We start from the raw sequence: 14,654 nt of genomic DNA, 5'->3' as shown, positions 1-14,654 counted from the left end.
CCCCTTCTTCTGGGAGGCAGCAGGACAGGGTGCTGGCAGCGCAGCACTGGCTTCACCACCCCCCCACCTCCAGCCTCACTGCCACTGCCGGGCCCCAACAAAAGCCGTCAGGGAGGGGGAGGCAGTAGGGAGGTGACAAGGGGGAGGGAAGTAGGAAGGAGAGGGGGGCACAGTGGCAGCACCTCACTGCCAGGCCCTGAGAACAGCTGGGAAGGAGGGAGGGGAGTCTGGGAAGGGAGATGGGGGTAACACGTGGCCGGACGTGCAGCAGCAGCAGCTTGGGGTGCTGGGTGGCAGCTGTGGCTGCTGCATGCAAGCTTCCTTCCCTCTCCTGTGCCTGAGAAACTGTGGTGCTGCAGGGTGAAGCTGTGAGGGACGGAGGAGGCGCACAGAGCTAGATGGGGGGTGGTGCACAGAGCCAGAGGCAGAATGGCGGCAACATGGGTCAGTGGGTGGTGGCGTCTGTCCCCACTACCCTCCTCCCCACATCATTCTTGATGGGCAGTTGGCTAGTTTTTCAATATGAGCAAAACCTCACTGCATCCAGGCCACTAAGGGCTGCTGATGCCAGTCCTGGTGACTGTAGGTATGACACAGTATTTTCCCTCTGCTTAGCAGATCCTTTAAGTGCCCAGTCTTGCCAAATCCTCCATCTGTCAGCTGACCTGAGAACTTGTTACGCTAACCTCAAGCTAAACTTTCTCACCCTTGTAGGTTGTATTGATCAACGCTATTAAGGATGTTGCTAAGGCCCTTTCTGACCTCATTGGTGCTACCAAAGGAGCTGCTAGCAAACCAGCAGATGATCCATCCATGTACCAGCTGAAGGGAGCTGCCAAGGTAAGTAGTGTAATAACTTGCTTTGTTTGACTTTTATTAAAGAAATTGCTGATATTGCTTTGTTACTGCAATCCCAAAGAACAAGAATTCTTGTTCACCTAATTCTCTTATTTTCCTGCTTTTTCATCTGTATTCAAATAACTTGAGATGATCTTTAACTGGACAGTTCGTGACAGCTGGAAACTTGGATAATTGGCTGCCTGCAATTTGGTGTCAATAAACAACAGTTTCTTAGTCATCCGGTAACATCGGTGATTTTGGTGAAACTTGTTTTCTTACCTAAGGACATCCCCATTCTCCTGTGTGCATCTGACTGAGGAAGTATTCTACGTTGCCATAGGAGGGTAGATTTGTACTTTCTGGTAGACTAACTAAATCAGAGATGTATAACATGAGCTTTCGTAAGCAGAGGGCTGAATCAAATGACCTGTACTATTTATAAAGTATACTGGAATTAATAATCGTTTCATAGTGTGATAGTCCTAAAATGAAAAAATGGTGTTTCCTAAATGTAGGAGGGAATTATGTATTTTCACCTCTCTCTCTCTTTTCAGGTTATGGTAACAAATGTCACATCACTTTTGAAAACTGTTAAAGCAGTAGAAGATGAAGCTACTCGAGGCACAAGAGCTCTTGAAGCCACAATCGAGTACATCAAACAGGAACTCACGGTAAAGAATGTAATTGCACATGGCAGCCTGCTAAAGAACACATTTAAAATCAAATTAGGCTGCACCAGAGGCTCCTCAGGGCATGTTGCATCTGTCCTGTAGTGAGTTAGATGCAGTTTAGTCACTGCCAGCTGCTCTAAATTAACTCTAAGCTGGCATGTTCCTTCAGCCTACCTGCTTTCCAATGTCACCAGTGACCATTTTGGGGCTGTATTTTGATTTGTGAGATAACTGTCATATCATATACTTGGAGCAATTGGGTTTTTTTAAGTCCATGAGACATGAAACTCCCACTTCAACATTATTTTCTGAATCAAGCACCTTTTTACCTTTTTTAACCTTGCCTTTGCACTGAAGAAACCTTTCAAAGCCAGCATATTTGGCACCTGTGATTTTAATCGTATCTACATTTTTTTTCTTTTATAAAGGTCAGTAGCCTGATATCTAAATTTTATCTGAGCAAAAGAATTATTTGTAGCACAGAATTCACCCCCAAAATTAGGTGTTAAACCACAAATGTTATTTTTCTGTCTCTTCAGGATACAGTAAGGTAAGTATTAAGCTCTCCTTTCGAATACTCTGTTTTTTTATATAGTGGACAGTGAGCTAAATTAGTACCACAGTATGCTTGGGAAAGCTAAAATCTTATTTGTTGTTTGATAAGATAAGCAGAAATATATATAGAGAAACTGTATCAGAGAGTACCCTGTCTTATAGTTTATGAACTGAATGCACCTATGTTGTGGCAACATTGGGGATGTTTAAAAAGATAAGCTGCTGCTGTCCTTTAAGAGCTCACTTTGTTTTGTCCCTTTTTGTGTTGTGTAAACATAAAGAGGAAAATCCTCACAGAATAGTTATTTATTAATCAGGACATTGCATTATAACATGTCAGTTCTGCTGCTCTCCTAAGCAAAAATCTTGTGGTGCACTCTTTTTGAATACCCCTCCTCATCATCTCCATTGTTATATGACAGGACTCTTTGTTGTCATTTTTGCTGTACAAATCCTAAGAGGAGGGAGAATGTTACAATGTTAATAGGGGAAAGAATGTTATAAATGAGATCGAATCCTGATGCCATCAAAGTCAGTAGGAACCAGGATGTTACCCAGATACATGGACTATTGTACTCAGTACAGGTTGAATTTAAGGGGTAGAGAGGTCATTGTAACACCTGACCTAGGGAGTTTGTTTGATAGACTCTGCCCCCTTTTGAGACAGTGAGAAATGGGAAAAAATGGGAGTGGTACATTTGAATATTGTTCAAGCACTTAAATACCTGCTTTAGGGTCCACTAGAAAACCCTTAGTTGATTTGATGCTGTGCATGATGAAACGCATCCTTCTGCCAGACACTGGAATGTTCTGCAAAATCTGAGACTGGCAAGCTAGTGAGGGGAAAAATGCTCAAAAAAAGGCAACTAGTATGAGTCAAAAGAAAGTCTGATTGACTTATACTACCTATATGAACACAGTTAATTTCTTCCACTAGTCATAGGGGTGATGGGTATGTTGTCAGATAATTCAGTGTCTGTCACTTGACACAAGTTCTGCAAAATTGTACAGCTAGGCTTCTAAGGGAAACTAAGTATAGCGTAAGAGACTATGCTTCATTTTCTCCGTCTTTAAAGAAGAGGTCCTTGAGCACGTTATTAATGTATCCAGTTCAATCCTTTATTATGCTGCTTGTGGCCGAGAGAATTAGGGCCCAGCCTGAATGGAAAAAGGACCTTTTAATGTGGGGTGTGATCCTGTAGAAGAGTCGGGATGAAAGCAGTATATATGAAAGAATATTGGCTTTCTGTACAGCTGTCTGTACCATTTGGGTTCTGTCTGTCTTGTAACCCAGATAACTTAAATGACATGCTGGGTGTCATCCATTTAAAATGAATGTGTTACCTTTTGTGCACATTTCCCACAGTTTATTGTTTATTTCTGCTGTGTGTAGGGATATAAGGCTTATCAGGGCCATACTTCTGACAAACAGGAATGATACTGAAGTGCTCCAATTAAATTTGTAATTTCCTGCCATTTGAAGGCTGCTTTCAGTTGCTGTGCATGTTTCAAAGAATGAGTTGTCATGGCTTTACTCTTAAGGGGCATCAAGCTCTTCTTTTCTGCTTTCACTTCCAGGTGTTTCAGTCAAAGGAGGTTCCAGAAAAGACATCATCACCTGAAGAATCAATTCGGATGACGAAAGGAATCACCATGGCAACTGCCAAAGCTGTTGCAGCTGGGAACTCATGCAGACAGGAGGATGTGATAGCTACAGCAAATCTGAGCCGCAAAGCAGTAGCTGACATGCTAACAGCTTGTAAGGTAAAGATTCTCACTTCCTCTCCTACATCTGATTTTTGTTTCTAAATCCCTTAAATGTTATTTTCTATTAAAACTTAGGTTTTGTTATTTTTTGCTTTTAGCTGAGAAGTTAATGGTTGTGATAATTATGAATTATCACTATAATATCCTGTACCAGAAAGAGGATTTTTGTGCTATGCCAAAGAAACATGGATTAACACTCACCACTTTCTGGTGAAAGTGGGAAGTTTTTCATTAACTTGAAATGTCCTGATTTTCTTTCTTGTATTAAATTGGAAAGAACAGTAGAGTGAAAGAATAGTCTTAGGGTCACAGTATGATTTTAATGTAGTTGAGCCTGATGAAAAAAATGGAGCAGATCTCTTTCACTATTCCTTTGCTTTCTAAACATGCTTATTGGTTCCTGCTGTGTTTTCTAAAAAGTGTCATTTTTCCCTTTACTGACTACGTAGGGGGTTTTCCCTGGTAAAGTTTACAAATTCTGTATTTGAAAAAGAAAACTTTCAAGAAATAGCTCTGTAAAACTGTCTGCATATGATATAGATATGACTAATAACTCATTTGTCTTGGTTCTGAGGTAGAGATATTTTAGCCATAATTAAACTCCAGGGTCATGCAGAGTCTGTATGGGCTATATAAAATCGGATGCCTTAAGTTTTAAGTAGTAAAATTAAGATGCCCTCAGTTTGCAATTATCCCTTTTGCATCTTCGTTTTAAAATATGTGGTAACAACAGAAAAATTAAAGCAGGAACAGTTTAACAGGTGTGGAGTTAAAGATGTCATCGAATCCATGTCTTGGAGGTCCCCAGACATCAATTTATCCCCCTTGTAGCTTCAAGGAAAGATAGTAAACAATCTTGTGATAAAGCATGATGCAATATAATTGTATAAATGAGTCTGTATACATGGAATAAAATAATTTTTGTGACTTGATGAGTGTCATATGTAGTTAGCAGAATATATCAGTTCCTGCTTTGCTTCAAGCTTTGATTCTCAGTCTCCCCACTCTATGAACTGGGATACTCAGAAAGGTAGTTTTTTTTTTCTTGGTTTTTTTTATAAGATCATAAAAGCAGCTATGTTGATTACACCAAGGAGTCTCATCCAGTCTAATATCATGGCCTCTGGCAGCATCCAGTAACTGATGCCTCAAGGGAAGGAGATAATACTCTGTTCTAAAGCATGTTAAATACCTTGTAGTAACTTGGAACTGGCTAATTTAGGTGCATATTAATTAGGGATATCTTTCTACTTTTTACTCTGCACATTCTTTAAAATGCATTTCTTCATAGACTAGAGAGAGAGAGAAAAACTAACTGTTTTATATTTTTTCCTGTGGAACTTGGTTATAGTTTCAAATTCATAATTTCCTCTTATGTTTGCTTTCACTCCTTTGATTGAAATAATTTAATTTAGTGCTTCTGTAGTTCATACATTGCTAGTGCCCTCCAGAAAGGGACAATTAGCGACACAAGCAATTGGACACTGGGATCCTGGGAAGGGGCTGATTCTTAAGCCACCATTGCTGGCAGACAGCATTTTTCATCTGTATCTAGGAAGCCACAGGGCACCACCTTTTAAGCAGAATGGTAGGAGTAACAGCTGGAAGGTAGCCTGAAGCTAAAACCAGAAAAAAATGTGTTTCACAACAGTAAGGATAAAAGTCTACCCTCTCCTTAGCCTAGTAGAACTAGTTTTGGCCTTTTTTCCTTGGAGCTGAAAAGGAGCAAGAAGGAGTAGCACTCTGAAGCACTGAAGACCAGTAGCGAACCTGATGTAAGATATAATCCTATGCAGCGTTTACAACATAGTGACCCAAAGCCTCTCAAAACAGTTGTTACTGTTACATCTGACAATTTAAAACTAGATTAGCTGCACTATATCCCCTTAGCCAAAACAAAAAACATTTGCTATTAAATATTAACTTGAAGATTTGCTATGAAGCTAGCCCAGGCATTTTTGTCATGTGATACAAATGTTTCCAATCATATTCTGATTTGTAAAAAGTCTTTATCAAGCTGAATCAGCGTGTATAATAAAGCAAATATCAGATCTCCTGCCAAAATTTTCTTCCATACTTTTGAAAAAGTTGGTCTTAGACTTAGTGGTACCTTGTGATATTGAGTTCCACAAGTTAATTGTGGCATGTGAAAAAGATCCAGTTAGAAATCCAAATATCCACTTCATCTTGAGTGTTAGGAGGGTGAACATGAGCCACCTTCACTATCCCCTCTGGGAAGGTGGTAGTGATGGCTGGATTTATTTATTTATTTATTTGTGATATTTGACAAAATGTGAACATACTTCAACCTTATATATTTTGATTCAACCTATATTATCCAGTAATATGCAAGTTGATGTACTCTAGCTGGAACAAATCTACCACAGTGTGTATGTATGTATGCAAATAAACTATAGCACAAATTGCCACATGCAGTTTACTTTGCATTTTCCCACTGTTGGGAATGTTAATTTAAATTAAATGTCTCTGTAATCTGCCTGAAGATGAGTGCCCTAAAGGGTTCAACTAATTATGATATTTAAATATATTAGCTTTAATTGTACAAGCTGACATTTGTCACTAGTCACTAGTTGGAAAAAACTTATTTTGATAATTGTGGACACCTAAGGAATTGATCAAGTTACCATTAACATCAGTGGAAACATGTAATTGAACTTGCTAGGGGTTGGGCAAGGATTGGAGATAACATAAAAACATCTTTAAATCAAGTGAGCACATATATAGGCTATTCAGTAAACACTAGGAAATATGGGGGTTTTTTAATGGTGACCACCACAGCAAATGTAGCAGTTACACTGGGTTCACCTGAGGCTCAAAGTGTTCTGAATGTATAATTACACTTAAGCTTTAAAATGCTTTAATTCCCACTGGGTGTTCATGAGTGACTTTAGTGTACCACCCATACCTCTTATCCATTATGTTAGAAGCACATCAAGAGAGTATAAGTACTAGTAGAAAAGAGAAAATGAGGAGGAAACTGAGTACGTAAAGGAAATATGTAACAAGTATTAAAATAGAAAAAGAGAGATAAGCATAAGGACTAGGAGATTGATAATCATGACAGTGTCCGGCAGACAAGGTTCAGTTCCCAGCAGCCACTTGGCAGATTTTCTGTGTGACACAGGGAAAGTTGATATTTCTGTGTTACAGTTCCCACTTCTGGGCGCGTCTACACATGTTGCTATGGCAACATTGTTACTGCACCATCATTTAGTACTTTCTTTTGAAAGTAGTAAAAGACAGGGCAGTAACACCCCACACTGCGCCATGCGTAAAGTGCATGGTTATTTTTAGGCACTATGTTGCCATAGCGATACATTATCACAAGATAGCACATCACTACAGTGACGTAGGTGCAGCGTCATGGTTCTTGCCTGCAGATGCTGTCGCTGTAGTGCATTGCTATGGCGATGTAGCATCACGTGTAGATTTGCACTGTCACGCTCTCCTTAACCGGTCTGTCTAGATTCTAGAAACTGCTTTCTTCTCTCAGATATTTTTGAGATCTTGGAATATTTTTTCATTCTGCATTGGGAAGAACCCCAAACCTTTTGAAGATTTTGGAGAGAAAGGAGGTAGGGGAGGGAAAAGGGAAGTTCACACGCATTCTCAAAATAATCAAGTTTGGTGATTAGAGCACTCACGTGGGATATAGGACACCTCGGTTAAAGCATTTGCTATGCCTGATCTAGAGCAACAGCTTGACTTGGGGTCTCCCACATCTGAGGGTCAGTGCTTTAACCAGCTACCAAGCTGTCAGTTGTTCTGGCAGGTGGGCCTTTCTCCTGACTGGTCTAAATCACAGATATTTTACGCAGAAGTTATTTTTATTGTTGTTGTGCAGGTCGTAACTGATTTGGCCTTGGCAGTGAGCTCAAGCACTATAGGGTGCCTATACATGAATGCCAAGGCTAGTCTGACATGGTAGAATTCCAGTGAATCGGGCTGTGGTAATTGCCGTGCTCCAGCAGCCTCCTGTATCTCACATATCAGTATCTCCATGCTTCAAAATGGTGACAGGGGCACTTGATCTAAAGCTCATTGAACAAGTTTTGGGTCAAGTACCTCCGCCACCATTTTTAAGCACAGGGAAGCTGATACACAAGACACAGTGGCACTAATGAAAATGCTGCCTCCCCACCCCACCCCTATCCCCAGACCACATGTAAAAGTGCCTATTGCAATTATAAGTGATGATTATGGATAAAAAAATATATTGTCAGGGTCTGGGTGGCCATCAGAACAGGAAGTACAAACAGTGGACAGAAGTAATACAGGAGAGCTGAGTCATCTAATCCAAAGGAAAAATATACACTTAGAATATGTTCTTGTCTTTTATTTTGCCATGGTTTGAGCAGTGTTCATGAATTGTCTAAAGTAAGGTCACCAAATAGACTAGGGAAGCAAGGAGAGTATATAAAAGAGTAGGTAGGTGTGAATTAACAGTAAATTCACAGATCAACATATAAAATTACAGTGTATACACAGCGCATGTACTGACATTCATCATCCCAGGAGAAACTCTTCTGGCAGTGATCTAACCTTGATTGTTGACAGGTTATTTTGCACCTGGAACAGCCATTTTTTTCACTGGGAGAAAAAAACTGAACATCTGTACACTGATGGCATAGCGTGACTCTCTCAGGAGGAACTGCATATCCGTATGAAGCCATAGGTTTCTGTCCAAAAGACTTCATGCTGAAATTCAATTTTGAATTATTTTGCAGGAAAAAAATATCTGTTTGTAAGGTTTTTATGTTAGCTTATTCTTAAGTAAAGAATCTTTTGATTACACATTCTCAAAATGCAAAATATAACTTGATCCAGTTCACAGATTTCAGTTGGAGGAGTGTACCTTAAAATGTTTTATAAGGATCATAGTGTCTCTGTTGATTACTTAACAAGGACTTATAAAAGCAATTGGGTTTATTTCCTGCAAAAAAAAATGTATAGAGTCTGGCCCCTTATCTTAGGATGGTGTCATCCCTAAACCATCCAAGGCAAATGTTTGTCTAACTTAAAAATTTCCAGCGCAACAATTCCACAGCATCTCTAAATAACCAGCACTAGTGCTTACATTAATGATTGTCACACACGCTGCCACAGCACCCAAGGGTACCTTTATTTCCATTAATGTTAGTACTATTAAGCATGCAAACATGAATTCACAATAGAACATGAATTTACATAGAGATTTCAAAGAAGCAACCGTATTGTTAAAAACATTCTGACTTGTTGTGGGGTTTCTGGCTAAAAACAGATATTGGGTTTAATCTGGGACTGATTTGACTTGCATTAAAGTAAGTGTAGGACAGTTCACATAAGCAGCTTAAATGGCAATTAACTAGCCACTTTTTTCCCCTGGAGAAATTCAGATTCTTCACAGGTACTTAATATGGGGCAATAGGGATGGTCTGTAGGATCCTAGGATAAAAGCCTGAGAAATTTGAAGTCCATTTTTAGCCTCTGAGTTTTTTGCAACAAGAATTGCTATATTATTTTTCTGTATTAAAAAACAAACAAACAAGTCAAAGCTAAGAGCTGACATTTTCCAAAGGGTGCCTTGAGTTTATTGAGGAGTGCCTTCAGTCTAGGGCTAGGGACAGAAATTACACATAAACCAGTATAAGTGGTTGGAAACTGGTTCAAATCTGTAACACAACAGAAGTTCAGTCCACATAAACCACTTTAAAAATGGCCAAAGTCCGTTTAAGTTAAACCTGGATGGATGTAGTACCAGACTTAACTGATTTAAGTTAAATCAGTTTTTTGACCATCCGTCCCAGATCCCCTCTGATTCAAGTGAACTCTGAGTTTCCCAGCATCCCATGGTGCTTTGCACCTGCCCCACAACCCCCACCCTCCACCCCACCCTTCACAAGGCTAGCTTTAGCCCCAGCTTTCTACTCCAGCTGAGCAGTAGGGCATGCTCTAGCGCCCTTTGGCTTCTGGCTTTGGCCACTTCAGGCATGTGGCTGCATTTCTGGAATCAAAAGCAAATGCCTGTTCACTTGCTTATCAGTTCATCTGCACAGCTTAGACTAACCTGCAAAGATTGAATCAGTTCAGCCTCAGGCTTTCTGACGGTCTGTACATAGCATAAAACTTTGTGAACTACTAGCATACACACTATTATCCCTGTGGAACTTCAAGGAGAGGAATCTATAGATGCTTGCATTTATAGATAAAAAGTAAACTGTTTTAGGCTTTTCTAAAATTGTTAAATCTATCTGGTACAGTAGTTGAGCAGTCTAATACATGCTGAGAAAAAAAAAATCCCCCTGAAATGCTACTCCTGGTTCTCCAGGGTTGGGGAGAGAATATTAATTGAAATGGGTTATAGTGGGTGCTTGGCTGATTTTGACTTAGCCAGCAGAGGGAGTCCATTAGCCAACTCAGCTAGAAATCCAGTTTGATGGCATCAGTGTTTAATGGTGGATGATAAGGAATAAAGGAAGTGATAAAAGTATTTGGAGAGCTATTATAACTTCAGCCCTAACTGAAACTGACAAGAAACAAAAGAAATGTTGCCTTGAACAGTTTTCAGATGACACTAGCAACAACAGACAGGCAGATCCAATAGAAACACTCTCTTCACCCAGAAAAGGCTAGACATGGAGTTGTTTGTTTAAGAATTAATTTAAAGTTTAAATATGTAGAAGTTTCATTTTTTTTCAAATGCTGTTTTATTAGTGGTGAATCAAGGTTGCAGGGATACAACTTTGTAGCTTTTCAGTTTGTCCCCTCAAAGATAACACCAGTAGAAGAATTTCCCTTTCCTGGTCATATGTATTTAGCCACAGGTGATCTATCATCATACATCGTACAACTGGTATTATTAAAGAGCCCTTGGTGTATTATATACATATACACTTAAACGCAGTAAAAGGCAGTCAGGCTTGCTTTATTCAATTTCGTGTTTTCCACTTGTAAGTCATAGATTTCATAGATGTTAGGGCTGGAAGGGATGTTGGAAGATCATTGAGTCATAGGATCCCAGCAAGAAAAACATCCATATTTCTCTTGAAGGTGTTCAAAGTAGGTGCTTGAACCACGTATGGCAGCAGGCCATTCCAGACCTTGGGGGCTCAGACAGTAAAGTTCTTCCTTATGGCCAGCCTGAAACGGTCTTGCAGTAGTTTATAACCATTCGACCTTGTAATCCCTTGGGGCGCTCTGGTGAATAAACATTCCCCCAGGTCCTGGTGAACACCCCTTATGAACTGATAAACTTATAGGTGGCCATCAGATCGCCCCTGAGTCTGCGCTTTTCCAAGATGAAGAGTCCCATGGCTCTCAGCCTCTCGTCATAAGGTCTGTTTTCCTGACCTCTGATCATGCGCTTGGCTTTCCTCTGCACTCTCTCAAGCTTCTCCACATCCTTTTTGAATTGTGGAGCCCAAAACTGGACACAGTACTCCAGCTGTGGCCTCACCAAGGCTGAGTACAAGGGGAGAATGATGTCCTGGGATTTACTTGAGTAGCATCTATGGATGCAAGCCAGGGTTTTGCTGACTTTACTGGGTGCTGCATCACACTGCAGGCTCATGTTCATCTTGTGGTCAGTCCTGACCCCCAAGTCCCTCTCGTCCATAGTGCTAGCCAGTGTAGCACTGTCGAGCCTATAGCCATGCTTCAGGTTTTTTCCTCCCAAGGTGGAGAACCTTGTATTTTTCAGTGTTAAACACCATCAAGTTCTAATCTGCCCATTTCCTGAGCCTGTCAGGGTCAGCCTGGATTACCCCCTGTCCTCAGGTGTGGATGCTTTACCCCAAAGTTTGGTATCATCGGCAAACTTGGCCAGTTTGCTTCTGACTCCAATGTCCACATCATTAATGAAGAGATTGAATAAATTAGGTCCAAGGACAGAGCCTTAAGGGACCCCACTGGTCACAGGGCACGATGACAATTGACTTCCCGTCAACCACCACCCTCTGGGTCAGCGGATCATGGTGGATGTGAGGCTGCAGTTGGCCAGTTTTGCCAAAAGATGATCATGGGATACCGGATGGAAGGCTTTTTTAAAGTCAAGATATATGAAATCAATCTCTTCCCCCTTTTCCAGGTGATAGGTCACCTGGTCGTAAAAGGAAGTGAGATTGGTCAAGCATGACCTACCCTCAACAAACCTGTGGTGGCTATCCCTCAAGGTGTTGCCATCGGTCAGTCTATTAAGAATGGCTTCTTTCATGATTTTTTCTAAGACCTTCCCTGGGATAGAGGTCAGGCTGATGGGCCTGTAGTTTGCCGGATCCACTTTCCTCCCTTTCTTGAAGATAGGTACCACGTTGGCCTTCTTCCAGTCATCAGGCACTTCACCAGAGAGCCAGGAGTTCTCAAAGATCCATGCCAGGGTCTGAGCTATGGTGCAGAACATCTCCTTGAGTACTCTGGGGTGTAAATTGTCAGGGCCGGCTGACTTGAAGGTGTCCAGCCTCTCAAGGTGTTCTTTCACAAGGTCAGCATTGATGGAGTGTAAGGAATCTCCCTCACCTGGGCCTCCCTGTCCCGTAATGGGCAGGGGTGTCCCATGAGACTGGTGAAAGACCAATGCAAAGTACCCATTTAGCAAGTTGGCTTTTTCCTGGGCATCGGTCATCAGTTCTCCCTTCTGGCTTAGCAGGGGTCCAATGTTGCCCTTGCTTTTCCTCCAGCTCCCCACATATCTAAAAAAGGATTTTTTATTGTCCTTGATACTTGTAGCCAGTTGGAGTTCTGTCACAGCCTTGGCTTTCCTGCAAGGTCCGGACCAGTGCAGAGTATTCCTCCTTGGAAGTGGAGCCCGTCCTCCATTCTTTGTAGGTCTGTCTTTTTAGACACAGGAGGACTGCTGGTTCCTTGTTGACCCAAGGGGGCTGCTGTGCTGTCTTGCTGCCTTTCCTCTGAGACAAAATAGCCTTAGCTTATGCATGTAGGATTGCTCCCTTGAGGAGCAACCACTCTTCCTGTACTCCCCTTCCTTTGGAGTCATGGTCCCTTAGGGCCTCACCGACAAGTCTCCTGAGTTTGTCAAAGTCATCCCTCTTGAAGTCGAGAACCTCTGTACTGCTGACTGACTTGGCAGCTTTTCAGCAGATGGTGAAGGTGATCGGCTCGTGGTCGCTGTCACCCAGATTCCCTTCAATCATTAGTTCGCTAATTAGGTTTTCCCAGGTTGCCAGTACCAGGTCAAGCAGCGCTTTGCCTCTTGTTGGCCTGTAAACTTCTTGAATCAGATAGAGCTCATCCACGCACATGAGGAAGCTTTGCGACCATTCAGATTTGGCCAAGTGCTCTTCCCTTGAGATTTCCGGGTAGTTGAAGTACCCCATGACAACCATGGAGTGGGAGCGTGCAGCCTCAGCCAATTCCCTGGCAAACTCCTGGTCAATCTCTTGATTCTGGGAGGGAGGTCTGTAGTAGACTCCCACCATTGTATCTCCTGTGCCATGTTCCCCACGGCTTTTAACCCAGAGGATCTCTAGTTGTCCACCCTGGGTGCCGATGTCAGCTTGTAGGGACGCGCAGCTCTCCTTGACATAGAGAGCTACACCTCCACCCCTTTTGTCCACTTGATCCCTCCTGTACAGGGTATAGCCGTCTATACCCATGGTCCAGTCATGGGTGGAGTCCCACCAGGTCTCCATTATCCCTATGATATCATAATTGTTTGTCTTGAGCAGGAAGACAAGTTCCTTCTGTTTATTCCCCAAGCTCCTGGCACTGGTGTGCAAGCATGCAAGTGTCCCCTTGAGGGCCCTTGTCTTGCCCACAGCTTGCTCTAGGGCTGGGGCAGCAGTCGGCTCCCTTAAGTGCCTTGGCCTGCTGGCTTTGCAAGGGTTGCTCAGTGGGCCAGCACTGGTGGGTAGTTCCCCCGTCCCCCGGTGGGTTTAGTTTAAAGCCTGGTGGAGCAGGTCAGCCAGTCTGGCTGAGAAGAGCCTCCTCCCCAGTGGAGAGAGGTGGAGGCCATCCCTTCCCAGCATCTTGCTGTCTCTCTCACCAAAGAGCAGACTGTGGCCATAGAAGCCGAAGCCTTCCTGATGACACCAGCGCTGCAGTCTTTGGTTCACTACCTGGATCCTCCTCTCCCTCCTCAGCCCACATGGAATTATAGCCAAGCACTTGTATAGTATTTTCCATCTGCAGTTCTTGAAACACTTTACATAGAAAGAATATATCCTAACTTCTCTTTTACACATGACAAAACACAGGACCAGAGATGAAGTGAAGGTCACCTAGCAGGCCAGTTGCAAAGCTTTATGTAGAAACCAGATCTCCAGAGCAGTAGGTCGTAATCCACAAAGTCCCGTTCCCTCACTTCTTTGTATTTTTCTGCACACTGAATTTACTTTTGCTGACTGCTGTGCTCATCTTGCTTTGAGTATCCGTTCAGATGCCGCCCTGGCATGGGCACCTGGTGGTGGATGCGGGGAGGCATCATGTAACCTCTGACAGGGGTTCCGATCACCCCGGGGAAGACCCCAAAACTCACCTGCCACAATTTTGGGTGTTTCTTCAGTGGTGAAGTCTCCCATTGGTGGTCCCTCGAGGTCGATTGTTCTGCCTGATGGATATTCACGGGACTCCACCTCCCTGACACCCCTTCCTTACGCCAGCCTCCGATAGGCCACCAGATCTTGGAGTGGCTGGCCTTCCAGTCTTGATGACTGTCTCCCGTCACTCAATCTCAGGTATCAGGTCTACACCTTGCTTTCTCAATGGACCTTGGATCCAGTATATGTTCCCCTCTCCTGCGGGTCTCTTCTGCTCTCTGCCAGTCATCTGTTGCTTCTTGCAGACAGTCCTTTGATGTATGACCGT

General features: G+C 42.5%; 1 protein-coding gene across 13 annotated transcripts in view; it reads left to right on the top strand.

Moving 5' to 3' along the window:
* Positions 1 to 14,654, top strand: part of TLN2 (talin 2) — a 383,956-nt gene that overhangs the window by 329,444 nt on the left and 39,858 nt on the right. For all 13 annotated transcript variants that reach the window (XM_090029605.1, XM_090029610.1, XM_090029613.1 and 10 more), the window contains 3 exons: positions 715 to 840; positions 1,395 to 1,511; positions 3,645 to 3,830. In XM_090029605.1, coding sequence (XP_089885731.1) covers positions 715 to 840; positions 1,395 to 1,511; positions 3,645 to 3,830 — 429 coding nt within the window. The remainder of the gene's footprint in view (positions 1 to 714; positions 841 to 1,394; positions 1,512 to 3,644; positions 3,831 to 14,654) is intronic.

Source organism: Crocodylus siamensis, chromosome 15, assembly GCF_052110815.1.
Source record: "Crocodylus siamensis isolate JL-2025a chromosome 15, ASM5211081v1, whole genome shotgun sequence".
Taxonomy (NCBI): Eukaryota; Metazoa; Chordata; order Crocodylia; family Crocodylidae; genus Crocodylus; species Crocodylus siamensis.
This window is presented reverse-complemented; position numbering and strand designations above follow the sequence as displayed.